Source organism: Heterodontus francisci, chromosome 10 (assembly GCF_036365525.1).
Source record: "Heterodontus francisci isolate sHetFra1 chromosome 10, sHetFra1.hap1, whole genome shotgun sequence".
NCBI classification, from domain to species: domain Eukaryota; kingdom Metazoa; phylum Chordata; class Chondrichthyes; order Heterodontiformes; family Heterodontidae; genus Heterodontus; species Heterodontus francisci.
This window is the reverse complement of record NC_090380.1, coordinates 32,976,507-32,996,552: the sequence shown is the minus strand read 5'-3', so window position 1 is coordinate 32,996,552 and position 20,046 is coordinate 32,976,507. Positions and strand designations below refer to the sequence as shown.

The following is a 20,046-nucleotide window of genomic DNA, read 5'->3' as shown; positions in this document are numbered from 1 at the left end:
CATTCATGGGAGCAGAGTTACCGCAGAATTCCCAGCCTCTGACCTGCTCTTGTAGCCACAGTATTTATATGGCTGGCCAAGTTAAGTTTCTGGTCAATGATAACCCCTAGGATGTTGATGGTAGGGGATTCAGTGATGGTAATGCGGTTGAACATCAAGGGAAGATGGTTAGATTCTCTCTTGTTGGATTTGTCTGGCACTTGTGTGGCACGAATGATTATGAATGTAATGTATATAATTGGATTGTTGGGTTATTTTTAAATTTCAAATGGGCAAACAAAATTGACAAATCCACTATTGTCGTTTGCTGAAATCCCTATGATAATGCTAGCACAGTGATTACTAAACTGCTGTTACTTTGTTTCAGCTGTATCAAACCTGGACAGGGAGAGTAAACTAACAGTCCACTACCAAGTTCCATGGCACCAGCAGGAAGATCTATTTCACCCATCGACCAGGCCACCATGTGTAGAGGAACTTCACCAATGTGCCAAACGGAAGCTACAGTCCCTACATAAAGGTACACGTGGTGCTTTAATCTGTGAATGTCCTTCATAACTAGGTTTTAGTGACTGGAAGTCAGTGTCCAGTGGCGTACCACAGGGATCTGTGCTGGGTCCCCTATTGTTTGTCATTTATATAAATGACATAGATGACTATGTGGGGGGTAGGATCAGTAAGTTCGCGGATGACACAAAGATTGGCCGAGTGTTAACAGTGAGCTGGAGTGTCTTAGGTTACAGGAAGATGGTCAAATGGGCAGAGGGTGGCAGATGGAATTTAACGCTGAAAAGTGTGAGGTGATACACTTTGGAAGGAGTAATGTGACACGGAAGTATTCAATGACTGGCCTGACACTGGGAAGTTCTGAGGAACAAAGGGACCTTGGCGTGTTTGTCCATAGATCTCTGAAGGCAGAAGGGCAGATTACTAGGGTGGTGAAAAAGGCATATGGGACACTTGCCTTTATCAATTGAGGCATAAATTACAAAAGCAGGGAGGTCATGTTGGAGTTGTACAGAACTTTGGTAAGGTCACAGCTGGAGTACTGTGTGCAATTCTGGTCGCCACATTATAGGAAGGATGTGATTGCATTGGAGGGGGTGCAGAGGCGATTCACCAGGATGTTTTTTATATATATTTTTTTTTATAGAGATACAGCACTGAAACAGGCCCTTCGGCCCACCGGGTCTGTGCCGACCATCAACCACCCATTTATACTAATCCTGCACTAATTCCATATTCCTACCACATCCCCACCTGTCCCTATATTTCCCTACCACCTACCTATACTAGGGGCAATTTATAATGGCCAATTAACCTATCACCCTGCAAGTCTTTGGCATGTGGGAGGAAACCGGAGCACCCGGAGGAAACCCACGCAGACACAGGGAGAACTTGCAAACTCCACACAGGCAGTACCCAGAATTGAACCTGGGTCGGTGGAGCTGTGAGGCTGCGGTGCTAACCACTGCGCCACTGTTGCCTGGGATGGAACATTTAAGCTATGAAGAGAGGTTGGATAGGCTTGGGTTGTTTTCGCTGGAGCAGAGAAGACTGAGGGGTGACCTGATCGAGGTGTACAAGATTATGAGGGGCATGGACAGGGTGGATAGGGAGCAGCTGTTCCCCTTGGTTGAAGGGTCAGTTACGAGGGATCACAAGTTTAAGGTGAGGGGCGGGAGGTTTAAGGGGGATTTGAGGAAGAACTTTTTTACCCGGAGGGTGGTGACGGTCTGGAATGCCCTGCCTGGGAGGGTGGTAGAGGCGGGTTGCCTCACATCCTTTAAAAAGTACCTGGATGAGCACTTGGCACGTCATAACATTCAAGGCTATGGGTCAAGTGCTGGCAAATGGGATTAGGTAGACAGGTCAGGTGTCTTTAATGCATTGGTGCAGACACGATGGGCCGAAGGGCCTCTTCTGCACTGTATTATTCTGTGATTCAATGTGGAGCTAACTCCATGCCAATGTGTGTGTTAGCCTCATGATGTCTATGTTAAGGTTAGATGGTTCCTTGAAAAAGAGGAATATTAAAGCATTTGAAAAGTGAGCAGGAGAGTATGATTAGACAAGGTGGCTCATGCAGAGAAAAATATCAGTGCGGATTTGATGGGTCAAATGACCTGTTTCTGTGAGGTAATATTCAATGATTTTATGTTAATCAATGCTAATTGAAATTTCTAATTAAAAGGAGACAATTAATGCATTGTCGTATTCCATATATTTGTCATATCTCTAAACACTTGTCATGCTTTGTACTAACTATACATCACATATCAAAGTAAAAATTATTCAGCATCCCAGAACTTGATTACAGCACCATGCCCATTTTGGCTATCTGGAAACATATTAATATTCAAGTCCTAGGATCTGTGCAGAGATCAGCCAACAAGGCTGATTCCCCAGTATCAGAGGATTGAGTTAGAAGGGAAGACTGGAAAGACCAAGGCTCTTTAGTCTTGGAAGAAGACAACTTGAGTAAAAGATAAATCTGGAACAAGGTGAGCCTTAAAAGTATGATGAGAGGCCATAGGTTCAAACTAGTGAAAGGTAAATTTAGGATTGATATCAGGAAGGGTTCCTTCAACACAAAGAGTGATCAATACTGGGAATGGACTTTGGGTTAGAGTAGTACAGACAACAATCTCAAGTCATTCAGGAGCCAGTTGAATGGGCTGTGATGTGTGCAGAGAACTGTGCAAGTTTTTGCTTCTTGTTGGTTGGATTAAGATTGCTGAATTGCCTTTAACTACATTGTGATCCTGAAGCCATTTGAATTGATGTAATTCCCATGCTGTGAAAATGTTGAGCTATAAATGCAATAAATATCTAATGAATTGTTCAGCCATACAAACAGGAAGGTTCCAGGTTCAATTCTTGGGCTGATCTGAGCCTGAGCAAGTGAAGAAGGCCGACAACTAGCCTCAGCAACTCTGGGTTAGGAAGGGGAAAATTGGTAAGGATCCTTGCTCCTGATGACTGTTCACTGATATGAACATACGAGCAGTAACAGATAGGAAAAAGCTCTTAGCGCATCAGCCCGTCCCACATAATTTGTGATACCATAATGCATACACTCTTCACATCCCACCCAAAACTATGTGATCTTCTGAGAAAGGCGGAATATCGAATAAAAACCCAGGCCAATTTGGGGGGAAAAATCTGTGAAATACCTTTCCAGCGTTGCCCACTCCCACCTCCCCACCAAGAAGCTAACCCAGGAGATCACTCTGACACTGATAATTCTCTGCAACACCTCCCACTTGAGGTGATTCTGCTCCAGCCCGAGACAGGTTGAGCTATCACTTCAGTGAATCAGAGATCACCAGACAAGCTGGCAGCCTGTTCCGAGGTCCACTATTCTCTGGGGAAAGAACCACCTCCCAACATCAAACCTAGATTTAGCCTTATACAATTTAAAATTATGACCCCTCCCTAACCTATTTAATTGGACTTTTAAGTTGAAAAAAATTAATTTTAAATGAATTAATTTAATTTCAGGCAGTGAGTTCCAGACCCCCACTACCCTCTGGGTAAAAAAGTTTTTCCTCATCTCCTCTCTAAATGTTTCTACCAATCACTTTAAATCTATGCCCCCTCATCACTGACCTCTCTGTGAAGGTGAATAGGCCCTGCACCTCCATTCTATCCAGGCCCCTCAAAATTTTGTACATTTCAATCAGATCTCCCCTAGTTAGTTTGAGCCATCTTAACTCCCTTTCCTCCTTCTGCTGGAAAGCTCTTTCTTTTTCCCTTTCCCTTTCCTGATACACTCAATCTCTCCTTCAGGAAAGTGCTCACTTTTACTCTTTCCTAAAACTCTCACTTCTCTTTCTCCTTCTGGAATTCTAATTCTACTCTCTGTTTTGGCTGTACCTTTGCCAAATGTCTGTGGACATTGGCTCAGGATAGGAACAGACTATTTTCTTGATAGCAGTCAGGCTCAGAAACACCAGCTGAATTTACCCTTCCCAACCTCTGAGGTATTGAACTTTTACTGAGCAGCAGTGTCTGAGTCTGAAGGGCATGGGTTCAAGTCCCACTCTAGAGAATTGACCCAAAATGTCCTTTAGGGAAGGAAATCTGCTGTCCTTACCTGGTCTGGCCTACATGTGACTCCAGGCCCACAGCAATGTGGTTAACTCTTACATGCCCTCTGCAATGGCCTAGCAAGCCACTCAGTTGTACCTAACCGCTACGAAGTCAATAAAAAGGAATTAAACCGGACGGACCACCTGGCATCGACCTAGGCACCAGAAACGACAATGGCAAACCTGGCCCTGTCGACCCTGCAAAGTCCTCCTCACTAACATCTGGGGGCTGGTGCCAAGGTTGGGAGAGCTGTCCCACAGACTGGTCAAGCAACAGCCTGACATAGTCATACTCACGGAATCATTCCTGACAGACAATGTCCCAGACGCTGCAATCACTATCCCTGGGTATGTCCTGTCCCACCGGCAGGACAGACCCAGCAGAGGTGGCGGGACAGTGGTCTACAGTAGGGAGGGAGTTGCCCTGGGAGTCCTCAACATTGACTCCAGACCCTGTGAAGTCTCATGGCATCAGGTCAAACATGGGCAAGGTAACCTCCTACTGATTACCACCTACCGCCCTCCCTCAGCTGATGAATCAGTACTCCTCCATGTTGAATACCACTTGGAGGAAGCTCTGAGGGTGGCAAGGGCACAAAATTTACTCTGGGTGGGGGACTTCAATGTCCATCACCAAGAGTGGCTCGGTAGCACCGCTACTGACCGAGCTGGCCGAGTACTAAAGGACATAGCTGCTAGGCTGGGTCTGCGGCAGGTGGTGGGGGAACCAACACGAGGGAAAAACATACTTGACCTTGTCCTCACCAATCTGCCTGCCGCAGATGCTTCTGTCCATGACTGTATTGGTAGGAGTGACCACCATACAGTCCTTGTGGAGACGAAGTTCCGCCTTCACATTGAGGATACCGTCCATCGTGTTGTGTGGCACTATCACCGTGCTAAATGGGATGGATTTCGAACAGATCTAGCAATGCAAAACTGGGCATCCTTGAGGCGCTGTGGGCCATCAGCAGCAGCAGAATTGTATCCCCCGCTCTACCATTACCATCAAGCCAGGAGACCAACCGTGGTTCAATGAAGAGTGCAGGAGGGCATGCCAGGAGCAGCACCAGGCATACCTCAAAATCAGGTGCCAACCTGGTGAAGCTACAACACAGGACTATCTGCATGCCAAACTGCATAAGCAGCATGCAATAGACAGAGCTAAGCGATCCCATATCCAACGGATCAGATCTAAGCTCTGCAGTCCTGCCACATCCAGTCCTGAATGGTGGCGGACAATTCAACAACTAACTGGAGGAGGTGGCTCCACAAATATCCCCATCCTCAATGATAGGGGAGCCCAGCACATCAGTGCGAAAGATAAGGCTGAAGCATTTGCAACAATCTTCAGCCAGAAGTGCCCAGTTGATGATCCATCTCGGCCTCCTCCTGAAGTCCCCAGCATCACAGATGCCAGACTTCAGCCAATTCGATTCATTCTGCGTGATATCAAGAAACGACTGAAGGCACTGGATACTGCAAAGGCTATGGGCCCTGACAATATTCCGGCAATAGTACTGAAGACCTGTGCTCCAGAACTTGCTGCGCCCCTAGCCAAGCTGTTCCAGTATAGCTACGACACTGGCATCTACCCGGCAATGTGGAAAATTGCTCAGGTATGTCCTGTACACAAAAAGCAGGACAAGTCCAACCCGGCCAATTACCACCCCATCAGTCTACTCTCAATTATCAGTAAAGTGATGGAAGGTGTCATCAACAGTGCCATCAAACAGCACTTGCTTATCAATAACCTGCTCAGTGATGCTCAGTTTGGGTTCCGCCAGGGCCACTCTGCTCCTGACCTCATTGCAGCCTTGGTTCAAACATGGACAAAAGAGCTGAACTCAAGAGGTGAGGTGAGAGTGACTGCCCTTGACATCAAAGCAGCATTTGACCGAGTATGGCAATGGGATTCGGGGGGAAACTCTCTGCTGGTTGGAGTCATACCTAGCGCAAAGGAAGATGGCTATGGTTGTTGGAGGTCAAACATCTCTGCTCCAGGACATCACTGCAGGAGTTCCTCAGGGTAGTGTCCTCGGCCCAACCATCTTCAGCTGCTTCATCAATGACCTTCCTTCTATCATAAGGTCAGAAGTGAGGATGTTCGCTGATGATTGCACAATGTTCAGCACCATTTGTGACTCTTCAAATACTGAAGCAGTCTGTGTAGAAATGCAGCAAGACCTGGACAATATCCAGGCTTGGGCTGATAAGTGGCAAGTAACATTCGTGCCACACAAGTGCCAGGTAATGACCATCTCCAACAAGAGAGAATCTAACCATCTCCCCTTGACATTCAATAGCACTACCATTGCTGAAGCCCCTACTGGGGAGTATTGCACTGTCACAGATGCTGCTTTTTGGATGAAACGTTAAACCGGGGCCCAGTCTGTCCTGTGGATGTATAAAAGATCCTATGACACTGTTCAATGAAGAGCAGAGGAGTTCTCCCCAGTATCCTGGTGAATATTTGTCCCTTAACCAATATCACTAAAACAGATTGTCTGGTCATTATCAGATCGCTGTTTGTGGGAGTTTGCTGTTCACAAATTGGCTGTTGTGTTTCCTGAATTATAAAGGTGACGACACTTCAAAAGTACTTAATTAAGTGTAAAGCACTTTGGGATGTCCTGAGGCCATGAAAGGTGCTGTAGAAATGCAAATCTTTCTTTGCTTTTTTTTCATACCTGAGGCTGAGTTCAGCTAACCAGCACAGGCTGGAGTTGAATTTTGAACTTGCCTCGTCTGAGTGGCGCTGTTCTATACTAGGCAGTGCAATTACCCACTAATGCAGTAAGGGCAGCCTGTGATTCTATTTGTATGCAGTTATTATGTTTATATACTAGTCTGAAATGCATGGAAGCCCATCAACATGCTTAAAGCTCCCTGGACCAGAACACTGAGCAATTGACATTGGAGCTACCATTTGCAGGACACAGATGGTGCAGGGTGAAGGAAACAGTAAGAGGGATGTGAACCCAACTTTAAGTCAGCTCAATGCAACCAAACTGCATATCCCCTTTAAGAGGCGTAGGCTGCCTTTAAATGGTGTCACTGACACCCAATTTCACACCATCCCCCTGCTCCCCAGCACCCCCTCCCAATCAATGAACTTCCAATAAACAGCACGAGTAGCACTGGCAAAGGAGGGTAGCTGGGATGTTTAGATCTTGACCGAGATTTATCAGGAACTGTTTCTTGTCAGACCCTAGCATCTTACTAAAAAGCCACAATATGAATTTTGTAAATGTCATGTATAGACAGCAACTTACTGTTTTAGGAGTGTAAGACAATTTTTTTTTTGTTGGTAAACCAAAGTTTTTTAATGGATTTCCTGTTAGCAAACCATTTTTAAATGCTTTCTAGTGCCTCCATATTTGCGAGGAGTCAAGCTAGACATAAGCACAATATAATTAACATTTTTTGCGGCAGTTTTCATCATTAATGCACTGGGAAACGTTAGCCTTTGCACCTATCACAGAAATTGCTCCCAACATAAAGCTGTCTTCCAACATAGTTAAGGTCAGCTAGAGTTTTTGAGCGGAATCCATAAGCTATGAAGATCTAAGTTGTTATATGACTAAAATATGAATGCAATCCTTGATCATGCTGGATGACAAGTTATCATTTCTCAGTTATATTAAGTTACTTTTTCCTCCCTTTGTTAATATGTTTAACGGTAAATGTTTGTGGCCAGCAAGATGAGGGATGTGTAGAGGTGAAAGGAACCTTTTTTTTTGCTTTGACAGCCAGTGTCAGTATTGAATACTCCCGGTTCTGGTATTGCATGATCTAATGCTGAGGAAAATTGCATTCTGTCCCAGCAATCTGCCTTAGCTCCAACTGCACCAGTGTGTTATTTTTCACTTCCCACGGCAACCGTCCTGTGACCTCTCAGGGTCAGATTCCTAATTTGTTCCAACTAATATTACGTTAAAGGGCAGTGTTTGTGTCAGCGAATATTCGAGACTTTCATCCCACGGGAGGGGGTCATTTTGACTTTGTTTGATAGTGTGAGGCTAGGATAGTGAGTCGGCAGCCGTTTCACATCTCGTGACTTTTATTTCCATTGAAGTCAAGAGTGAAACAATTTGGGAGAGATGATTTATGCTATCGCACACAAAGTCAAAATTATCTCCCATCAGTCTGGATTGGATTCCAGTGCAAGTTCTACAGGTGACAGACAGCTGTGCTGAAACTACTGTAACACCCAATCTCCATCACACTTTATTGCATGGGATGTTCAACAGCAGGTCCTCTTTCATATGCAATGTAGTTAGTTGTCATAAATCATGTTCTAATGGTGGTAGAGTTCATTTCACAGCTCTCACTGGTATACATTTCACACCATGCAGAATAATAACAGTAAGAAGTCAAATAAAACAGGACCTCACTCTCCTCACCAACTGACACCGAATCTGGTCCCTGGGCCTTTGACTTGGCCGACATCTCTGTATTACAGATAACGTTCATTACTGGTAAATCTGGTAGGGCTGGCTTTTCTCAGAGCAAACTCTTAAATTCTTCAGGCTTGGCAAAGTCTGAATTCCCGCAGTAGACAAATAAAGCCAACATAGGTAGTGAGCTTGTGTACTGACATGGCGAGATTGACTTTGTAAAATGGAAATGTCTTTCATTCATTTTTGCAATCTGTGGATATTCCTTAAAACGTCACAGGTAATTGTTAAATAAGAGTGAGGTAGGTGAGAGTGAGGTAAACTCTTGTAAAGGGACAAAGCCCCCAAAAAATGAGAAAGAGCTGATTGGGGGGAATAAAGGGAGCAGGTAGCTTTATCTCCAAGACGGTAATGTGAAATTGTACCTAGTTATTTCACAACCCTCAGAATGAAAACATTTCTCCTCACCTCAGTCCTAAATGATTGGCCCCTTATCCTGAGACTGTGCTCCTGTGTCCTAGATTCCTCAGCCAGGGAAACAACCTCTCTCAGTTTTTACCCTATCAAGCCCCTTCAGAATTTTGTATGTTTCAATGATTTCATTCGCATTCTTCTAACCTCCAGAGAGTATAGGCCCAATTTACTCAGCCTTTCACCATTGGACAACCCTCTTATCCCAGGAACCAATCTAGTGAACCTTCACTGTACCGTCTCCAAGGCAAGTATATCCTTCCTTAAATTATGGAGACCAAAACTGCACACACTACTCCAGATGTGATCTCACCAAAGTGCTGCTCAATTGTAGCAAGTCTTCCTTATTCTTGTACTCCAATTCCCTTGCAATAAAGGCCAACATGCCATTTTCCTTCCTAATTGCTTGCTGTACCTGCATGCTAACTTTCTGTGCTCCTTGTACGAGCACACCCAAATCTCTCTGAACATCAACATTTAGAAGTTTCACACCTTTTCAAAAAATATTCTTTTCTATTCTTATTACCAAACTGAATAATGCCACACTTCCTCACAATATACTCCATCTGCCACCTTTTTGCCCACTCATTTAACCTGTTTATATCTCCTGTTTAGGTAACAGTTCCGTAAGAGGGACTTTATTGAATGCCTTTTGGAAGTCCATATTAATACTTGAAACTACTTTAGATATCTCTTCAAAACATACAATCAGATTCGTCAGGAATGACCAGGAGGCAGTGCAGGGCACATGTTGCTGCGCCCATGTTTGTGAGTCAGCCCAGCATGAAAATAATCCAACTGAAGACTTCATGTCATATTGAAAACTATAAGATTAACAAACCCTGGAGCGAACTAGGTGTCAATAATTTTAGCAAAAAGATCGCTTTGAGTGGTTTGTTCACTAGGTGAGTTCTCTGATCAGATCCAATATGGCTCTTAGTGTCATTTTCATTTTACTGCTTGGATCTTCCCTGGAACTGTTTATGGCAAACCCTAAAGCAGTCTGGATATGCACCTCAAGTGTCATAATATGCAGGGTTACGGACCAAATGCTGGAAGGTGGGACTAGAATGGGTGAATCATTTTTCCGTTGGCACAGACACAATGGGCCAAGTGGCCTCATTCTGTGCCTTAAACCTTCTATGATTCTATGGATGGTACACAGTTTTATAAGGACAGGTAACAGACAATGTATAATTCTCCTGCTAAGGTAAGACTGTGTATGTAACTTGCTGCGATATTTTGAGGCTGATTGCTGTTGGTAGGCCCATCGGTCTTGTAGAGGTCAGACTAGCTTTCCTTCTTAAGTACAATTTTTTTAAATTGTGACTGCTGAAGTCAATTCTGTTTTCAGTTGTTGGGTTGCAGGGGGGCAGTTGTGGGGAAGAGTATTAACATGAAGTGATAGGCTGGGAAGCGATGGAAGTGGCTGATGAGTGGAAATGTGGAGCAGCTGTTGGTAAGAATAGCCACGCTGACCTGGTGAGTAGTGATGGCTGAGTACAGGCCTATGAATGACCAGCAGTGAATAGATGTGAGACGAGAGCTGAGTAGGTAGATGCAGATGGACGCTGGACCTGTGGAGGGAGAGGCACTCGTTCTGGAGTCCAGTCAAGTGAAATGAAAATTGGGAGAGGTGTGCGATGATCCAATACTATCCATTTAACACAAACTCCCCAAGTTAAAATTGCTTCCACTGAACTCCCACTTTCTCTGCAGAATTCTGTCCAATATTTATGCCTCAACCAATACTTAAAAGCAGTTTATCTGCTCATCATTACCTTGATTCTGGGACCTTGCTGTGTGTAAATTGGTTGCCAGGTTTCCTACATTACAACAGTCCCAAAGTACTTAATTGGTTGTAAAGTGCTTTGGAATCTCCTGTGGTCAGAAAGATGCTGTAGAAATGCGAGTCTTCCTTTACCTGAGGGTACTATAGCATCGTGGTTATATTACTGGACTAGTAACCCAAAGATAGGAGCCCAATCAAAGATCAAATCCCACCACAGCATCTAGGAATTTAAATTCAATGCATTAAATAAATCTGGAATTTAAAAGGAAAAAGCTAGTAATGATGGTGACTATGAAACTACTGGATTGTTGTTAAAAAAAAACCCAGCTGATTCACTCATGCCCTTTAGGGAAGGAAGTCTGCAGCCCGTACCAGGCCTGGCCTATGTGACTCCAGACCACAGCAATGTGATTGACTCTTAAACTGCCCTCTGAAATGGCCAAGCAAGCCACTTAGTTGTATCGAGATGGGAAATAAAAGCTGGCATTGCCAGTAATGCCCACATCCTATGAGTTCTGTGAATGAATAACCAAAATCTTATTTCCCAAAACCATTCAGAAAGTTGGGTCAAAGAGACATCTGGTGGCCAAATTGTGCATTTACAGCATTGCAGGTTGACACAGATGGTTTCCACTATAAATTCAGATGGAGGAACTATGGAAAAATTGACACAAACATGTGCAAATCGGATCAAAGATTTCAGAGACAGGTAATTTGTACAGGCTTCAGATTTTTAATATGATAGATGTACATTCAGTTTATTTTAACGGAACAGCACTGATGTTGCATTGACAGATGGCAGGTCATTTGTTTTAAAGTTACATGAGCTCATATTACACAGAAATGGATTATCCTCCTTATAGTATGAAGAAGGTTCTTTGATGGAGGCTTTAACATGACGGTCCTTAGTTCCGACATCAGATTTATCTATCTGCGGTGGCGACCCCCTCCTCTTCTGCAGGTGCTGACTGTCTTGAGGTAGGGTGGCTATCAACCTTACCCAAATAGCTATTCTTCAGCTGTGAGCTTTGATGATGTGACAGCAGGGAATTCAACTATTAAAGGCATCACAACAGTTCTTACAGTCTCATGCCTCCCCTCCAGTCCAGTTCACACTCAACATCTCATGCACATCCTCACTTTTTCCTGAGGTGGGCGGAGGGGATTGGTCATCAGGTAACAACCAGCAACAGGAACAGTGGCTTGTTTTTTCTCACCTTAGCATGTAAACACTGAGCTCAGTCTTAGTGCCCCACCACTGATCTGGCTGTCATCCACTAACACAGCACTGCTCTGAGATGGAACCTGCCACCTTTCTGACCCATTTGCTTCAATGCTACGCCAGGTGGTGCATTTATGCAGTGAGCCATGCAAGCTTGTGTTTAATTCCAGATACAGGCAGGTTGCATTCTAGAAAGGAATGACAGGGTCAGGACCCCGTCCTCTTCGTGTATACTACAGTTTCTGCAGCTGCATCACCATTGCCAACAAAAACAGCTGCACTTATTAGCACCTTTAATGTAATAAAACATCCCAATGCACTTCCCAGAAGTGTTACCAAACAAAATATGACACCGAGCCACAAAAGGAGATATTAGGACCGATGAACAAACACTTGGACTGGAATTTTATGCTGGCAACAGTAGTCTCGACGCCTGGAAAAAGCAATGCTGAGATCCCTGTGTCACCTGCGCTCCAGAAGGCCCCCCGAATCTGGTGTCAATCAGGCACTTAAGGGGACAGCGGCAGGCCTTCCACTTGATCTAGGACCCCGTCACCTGCCCTTGGAAGCTGCCGGCCAATCAGAGGCCAGCAGCTCCAGTGCCACAGCAGAGGCAATGGCTGCTGCTGCAGGAGCACCTACCGGAGGCCGAGAAGCGTCGCTGAAGCCAGGCCTTGGGTAAGTGAGGGTGGCAGGGGCCTTGCAGGGTGGGGGTCGCGAGGGGGGGTGCGGGGGTCGACAGCAAGGGCAGGGGGAGGTTCTCTTTCCGATGCTGCATCCCTCGTTCAGGCACAAAGTACCCCACCCCCGAGTCGGGAAGCAGCCTGCATAGCTTTTTGTGCTGTGCTTCCCATGCGGTGACAGGGCTGTCTGCCGCACGACTAATTGCGGTGGTGGTGGGATGAGGCCTTTAATTGGGGATTAATTGCCCAGTTAAGGGCCTCAATTGGCAGGGGGGGGTGGGGTGAGGGAAGGTTGTTCACAGGCTTTCCATCCCCAAACTAAATTTTGGCAAGGGCGGGATGGTGGTGGGAAGCCCCCTGCCACCAATCCACCTGATTTTATGCTCTCCCCGCCTCCAAACCCACAGCGGGGGAGAGCATGAAATTCCCCCCTTGGTCAGAGAGATAGGTTTTAAGGAGTGTCTGAAAGGAATAGTGAGGTGGAGAGGTTTAGGGAGGGAATTCCAAAGTTTAGGGCGTGAGCAGCTGAAGGCAATGCCACCAATGGTGGTGCGATTAAAATCATGATGCGCAAGAGGCCAGAATTAGATATATCAAAGGGTTGTAGGGGTGGAGGAGATTACAGAGATAACCAGATATGTTATCCAATGCTTTTCCTGTGAAGGAAGCCTTTGGACATTTTAACTGAGTGTTGCCTGGTGGATAAAGGTGGCAGTGAAAGCTTTCTGTATTGAAAACCAGTCTTTCCCTATTGAAGAAGACCAACATCTGTCAAGAGTTTCAGTATGTTAGAAGTCAGCTGATGAATATTATTGTCAGTTATATTGACTTCTGCTTGCCATTTCTGTCAGCTGATGTGCACTGCTACTTCCCCCGGCTGGTGTCGCATTAGATCCTGCAATGCATTACAAGTGAGCTGCTGCTGACACCTTTGGATCAAATCATTCCAGACAGTCCTCTGGATAATGGACAAGGTCAAATCCATTTGTCAGAGCTCTTGGGGGTCCCGTGAGATGCCTGCCCTACTGCATGTTTCTTACATTCCCCAATTCACAGTGAATGCCGTAAAACTGTTGTCCCTGACGATGGAGACCTCCTGGTACCACTCCCTAATGATCAGATTTCACGCGTGAACACAAACGTGGAGCAGCGACAGGAAGTTTGATGATGGAGGATTCACAGCCAGGTCAGATTTTGTCCTCCGCTTTCAACATCTGCATTCCTGCACTTTCCAACTGGGGTTCACAGGATCGTGATGTCGAGGTGGAATCCTGCTTGTGTCTTCACTTGCACAGCTCAGCAAGCTCACTGTTGCAGTCAGCTGAGGTGTTCCTGCTGCTGGCCTGCCTGAGGTCAGCTAGCTCCCTGCGTTTACATTGCTGGAGATTGATCCCTTATCCCAAAGGCAGAATTACAGAACCATGAGAATATGAATCAATGATTCTGTTGTTGGGATAAGGGAGGCAGTTTCTGGCCATGCAAACACGGTGAGGTAGACCTTGACTTTGGGGGATAGTGAAAAATGGATGATAGTTGGCAGCACGTTCTACATCTCTCCCCGTGTAGTCAATGTAGGAAACTCAGCAGAAAGTTTGCACATAATAGGGTCCCACAAACATCTATGTGATAATAAACATTTTTTTAAATGATGTTGGTTGAGGGATAAAATATTACCAGGACACTGGAGAGAACTTGACTTTTAATAGTGCCATGGGATCTGTTGCATCCACCTTTGAGGGCAAGCTGGGCCTCGGCTCAATGTGGCAAGAAGAGTACCGTGGCAGTGCAGCACACCTTCAGTACGGCACTAGAGTGTCCACCTAGATGCTGTGACTCTTTCACCTCTTTCTCTGAAGTGGAACTTAAACCCACAACCTTCTGACTCAGGTGAGACTCCGATCCACTGAGTGGCAGCAGACACCTCAGAGCAAGAATTGTCATTGTTGAAGGTTAGCTTAGATAGGAGAATGAAGAAAAAGTGGTTGAAAGATATGGAAACAGGACTGTGTGCTTGTATGGCGTGTAAACACTGACGAGGACTAGTTGGTCTGAATGGCCAAACAGAATTACACTCGTTATTTCAGACACGTCAAAAGAAACTATAGGAAAACATTCCAGTTCCAAAAGGACTGGTTAGATGGAACATTCTTTGCTAACTTCAGTTTCAAAATGTATTACTTTACTTTTGTTAGTCAAGCACAGTCTGTATTCAAAACTAAAAACAAAAGATGCTGGAAATGCTCAACAGGTCAGGCGAGGAACAGAGTTAACCTTTCAGGCCGATGGTGTTACGATCAGGTGAGAAAGGGGTCTAGGGTTCCCTTTCAGCCTTCACCTGGTCTTACCGTAACAGGGTTTAATTTTAAACACACCATGTTTTTAGCTCCCCCTTGGTGAATTCGTGTTCACCGCTTACCAATTATAAAGCAAAGAAACCAGCACAAACAGGCTTTCTTAGGTTTAAAGAAGAAAAGTTGAAGTTTATTAAATTTAAACTCTAATTTGGTTGATGCCTACAGAAACACGATGCACCCACGCCAGCATGCATACGCGTCACACACATGCAAATAGAGACAGAAAAGAGCAGAAGGAAAATAAAGTGGAAAAGTTTGAGGCAATATCTGAAGAGTTGTTGTTATGGTTCTTCGAGCTCACTGTAGAGTCCTTGATTGTAGGTAGATCTTGCTTTTCATTGGGGCCCAGTATTCTTCTTAAACCTTGTTCGCTGTAGGAAACTTTTCTCTCTTGGGATTCATGTGTCTTCAGTGGATTCAGAGCCTTGTGAGAAAGAGATGGGAGCAGACAGGAGAGCTCTCCTCAGTCCAGGAGCAAACAGGCCCTCTCAATTCAAACTGTTTGTACAATTCAGAAAAACCCAGGTTACTGATGTGACTGACTAGTCTGACCATGTCTTGGATTATATCACCTTAGCTGTCTCTGGAATGCTCCTCTTACACACAATACCTGGTGATCAAGGTCCATTGTGGGTTAAATGCATCAGGGAATGGTCCTTTGTCCTTCCAATTGCCATCTGTTAATATGAAAATGTCTTTTCCAGCCATGGCTGATCTGTTTAACAAGTCCTTTCTTCACGCCGGTAACAGTTTAAAATCAATGTTCAATGTTCATGACAAAATTAATGTGCCTAATTCTTGACAGGTGGGGATCTAGCATGACAACGGCCATTCATCAGCAATATTTTGTGTTAGTTTTACAGTCGGTATTCAGTTTGTTTCTGTGGTTGATGGGAGAATCATTAGCTTGGGACAGGGCTACACACGAGAACTCCTGCCACCTAGTGGCCACAAGGATATTTTCCAGCTCACTCCGCATCCTGGGAACAATGCACAACAAAGACCCCTCCTTTCCTTTTACTGCTCACCTCCATCTTCAAGGAAACATTTTTGTCACTTTTGCAGTTTAAAAAAACACTAAAAGTGCTTACACTGACTCAAAAGGACTTGTAATTTTTTTAAACTCTCATTTTCCCCCTTCCTTAACCCGAAGACAATGGAAGGAATTTTAACCTAGAGGAAACGTGAATTTGAGTGGGGATGGGGAATGTTAAAACTGGCAAAAATGCAAGCATATTGGGAAGCTAGCTCCAACCTGATGACTTCCAACTGGAATGCGTTTGGCTGCTTGCACGCAATGCCCTTGGGAGAGATGGGTTGCGACTTAACAATTGCTAAGTGCTCGCTTGGAGAGGTATTTCAACACACTTTTGAATATTACCTCGCATCCAAAGGTTTCCTGGGCCTCTGGAAACTTGCCAGTGAAAGCAATGCGAGAACACAGCAGCTATTGAAGGGACTGGTTCAAACATGTGGAAAACACTGCACTAAAAACTCAGTACCTACTCAGTACCTGATAGCGGGAAAGGGTTTGTTCACAATACTTTTGCTGAGAGTTTGCTTTCCACACTTTGGAGGTTTTCTTAAAGACATCAGGATGAGTGGCAACCTTGGCTGCCTTAGACTGGACCTCGGACGAGGATCAATATGACCAGCACCAGCAGCAAGCTACTGATAAGAGACCTGATGCTGGACAGCTGAGAAGGGAGCAGCAGAGGGATGCAGCTCACAGGAGGCACTGCCCATGATATGGGGTGTACAGGCAGAGGCTGAGTTTCCTCAGTATGTCTGAACACTAGTGTCTCAGCAGGCGAAGGGTATCGCAGCAGGTGATGGCAGACAGCTCCAGCCTTCTCGGTTTGGACCTACTGGAGCATCAAGGCGAAGAGCTCAGATCCATATCAGACGATTCTGAGGAGGAGGAGGACAAGGAGGAGGAAGATGATGAGGGCAATGCAGCATTAGCTGCTCAGATTGCTGCTCGGGATGACCTTATTAATGCAAGGTTCACTTAGGTTGCACCAGTGGACCGATATCAGAAACATGCAACAGTCACTCTTCTCCCTCCCTTCACCCATGTCACTGACACAAAGCAGTCCTGCCAACAACCAATCATCCCTTGCACAACCCCCCATTGAACCCCATCAATTCCAATTCATGTCTTCCTATTCATCATCAAGTAAGTTAAAAGGCGACTTGTCACCCAGCACCCAAGAGTGGGCAAGCTGGGAATGTGGAGCAGACTAATAAAATTTATGTGACTACTAAAAAACAGAAACTTCAAAACATAATATTTTCTCATCCACCCACATGCATACTCTTGTGTAACTACAAATCATTGTCTTCCACAAAAAGCAGAGCAAACCCAATCCGGCCAATTACCGCCCCATCAGTCTACTCTCAATCATCAGCAAAGTGATGGAAGGTGTCATTAAGTGGTGCTTGATAGCACAGTCAGACAACAACAACCTGCTCACTGATGTTTAGTTTGGGTTCTGCCAGGGCCACTTGGCTCCTGACCTCATTACATCCTTCGTCCAAACATGGACAAAAGAGCTGAATTCGAAAGGTGACATGAGAGTGACTGCTCTTGACATCAAGGCAGCATTTGACCGAGTATGGTATCAAGGAGCCCTCGCCAAACTGGAGTCAGTGGGAATCAGGCAAAACTTTCCGCTGGTTGGAGTCATACCTAGTATAAAGGAAGATGGTTGTAATTGTTGGAGGTCAATCATCTCAGCTCCAGGACATCACTGCAGGAGTTCTTCTGGGTAGTATCCTAAGCCCAACTATCTTCAGCTGCGTCATCAATGACCTTCCGTCCATCATAAGGTCAGAAGTGGGGATGTTCGCTAATGATTGGTACTGAACATCGAACATTCACAAGTCCTCAGATACTGAAGCAGTCCATGTCCATATGCAACAAGACCTCGACAACATTCAGACTTGGGCTGATAAGTGGCAAGTAACATTCACGCCACAGAAGTGCCAAGCAATGACAATCTCCAACAAGAGAGAATCTAACCATCTCCCTTGACATTCAGTGGCATTACCGTCACCGAATCCCCCACTATCAACATCCTGGGGGTTACCATTGACCAGAAACTGAACTGGAGCAGCCACATAAATACTGTGGCTCCAAGAACAGGTCAGAAGCTAGGAATCCTATGGCGATTAACTCACTTCCTGTCTCCCCAATGCCTGTCCACCATCTGGAGTGTGAGGGAATGCTCTCCACTTGCCTGGATGAGTGCAGCTCCAACAACACTCAAGAAGCTCAACACCATCCAGGACAAAGCAGCCTACTAGATTGGCACCCATTTCACCACCTTCAGCATTCACTCCCTTCACTGATGCACAGTGGCAGCTGTGTGTACCATCTACAAGCTGCACTGCAGCAATTGACCAAGGCTCCTTCGACAGCAGCTTCCAAACCTGTGACCTCTACCACGTAGAAGGACAAGGGCAGTTGATGCTTGGGAACACCACCACCTGCAAGTTCCCCTCCAAGCCGCAGACCATCCTGACTTGAATTTATATCGCTGTTCCTTCACTGTTACTGGGTCAAAATCCTGGAACTCCCTTCCTAACAGCACTGTGGGTGTGCCTACACCTGACAGACTGCAGCAGTTCAAGAAGGCAGCTCACCACCTTCTCAAGGGCAATTAGGGATGGGCAATAAACACTGGCCTAGCCAGCAACACCCACATCCCATGAAACGAATACTAAATAAAATTTACAGATCCCTGCTGTAACTGTTGAGATGCTCTTGGCAACGTTCTCTGCGTTTTGGAGCCCGTGAGGGCCTTGACAGAATCCACTCCGTCTGCACCTCTGCCTGGGCAGTCTCAGCCATTGGCAGATGAGGCAGCATGTTGGGTCATGACTGAGTGGGCAGCAACATGTGAGAAGTAGAAGCACTTTGAGTAGGGACTCCACTTCCGTGTCCCCTCTTGCCATCATTCTTCTTGTCGCCCAGCCTCATTTCACTCGAACCACTGTGCTGGTGAGCTCCTTGGTGCAGATCAGTGCGGCTCTGTCAGGCCAAAACTAAAGTATCTTTTGACCTATTTAAGGTGGCAGGCATGTTGGTATCCAGAATGTGTACAGCCACGATAAGGGCATGCATGGACTCTGTTGATAGCCGCATTTGATGCTCCATGGAATTGGCTGCTCTATCCATTCAAGAAGATATCATCACAATGCCCTACGACATCAACCCACTCCTGCTTGATGCAGACTCCTCCATTGTCTGGGCAATCGTGGCCAGTGTGCTTAGAAGGCCTGTCAATCCATCACACATTCTCTGTTGCTCCTCAATGATTCTCCTTTTCATCGAGGGCCCCTGAGGTACAACAACAATGACAACAACTTATATTAAACAGTGCCTTTACCATAACAAAATGTCCGAAGGCGCCTTACAGGAGTATTATAAAACAAAATACGACATCAAGCCACATAAGGAGTTATTAGGTCAAATGACCAAAAGCTTGGTCAAAGAGATAGGTTTTAAGGAGTGTCTTAAAGGAGGGAAGCGAGGCGGAAAGGTGTAGGAAGGGTATTCCAGAGCTCGGGGCCTAGGCAACTGAAGCGTGGCCAAACATGGCAGAGTGATTAAAATCAGGGATGCACAAGAGGTTAGAATTAGAGGAGCACAGATATCTCAGAGGGCTGTGGGGCTGGAGGAGATTATGGAGATGGGGAGGGGTGAGATCATGGAGGGATTTGAAAACAAGGATGTGAATTTTCAAATCAAGATGTTGCTTGACTGAGAGTCAATGTAGGTTAGTGAGCACAGGCGTGATAGAATTTTTAAAAAGTCCTGTTCCCTTTTCATGGGATGTGGGTGTTGCTGGCTAGGCCAGTGTTTATTGCCACCCCTAATTACCCTTGAGAAAGTGGTGGTGAGCCACCTTCTTGAACCACTGCAGTCTGTCAGGTGTAGGTACACCCACAGTGCTGTTAGGAAGGGAGTTCCAGGATTTTGACCCAACGACAGTGAAGGAATGGCAATATAGTTCCAGAGCTGG

General features: G+C 45.5%; 1 protein-coding gene across 2 annotated transcripts in view; it reads left to right on the top strand.

Annotated features, from left to right (window-relative positions):
- nhsb (Nance-Horan syndrome b (congenital cataracts and dental anomalies)) overlaps positions 1-20,046 on the top strand; it is a 474,669-nt gene that overhangs the window by 351,708 nt on the left and 102,915 nt on the right. For both annotated transcript variants that reach the window (XM_068040418.1, XM_068040416.1), the window contains exon 2: positions 368-520. In XM_068040418.1, the coding sequence (XP_067896519.1) occupies positions 368-520 (153 nt within the window). The remainder of the gene's footprint in view (positions 1-367; positions 521-20,046) is intronic.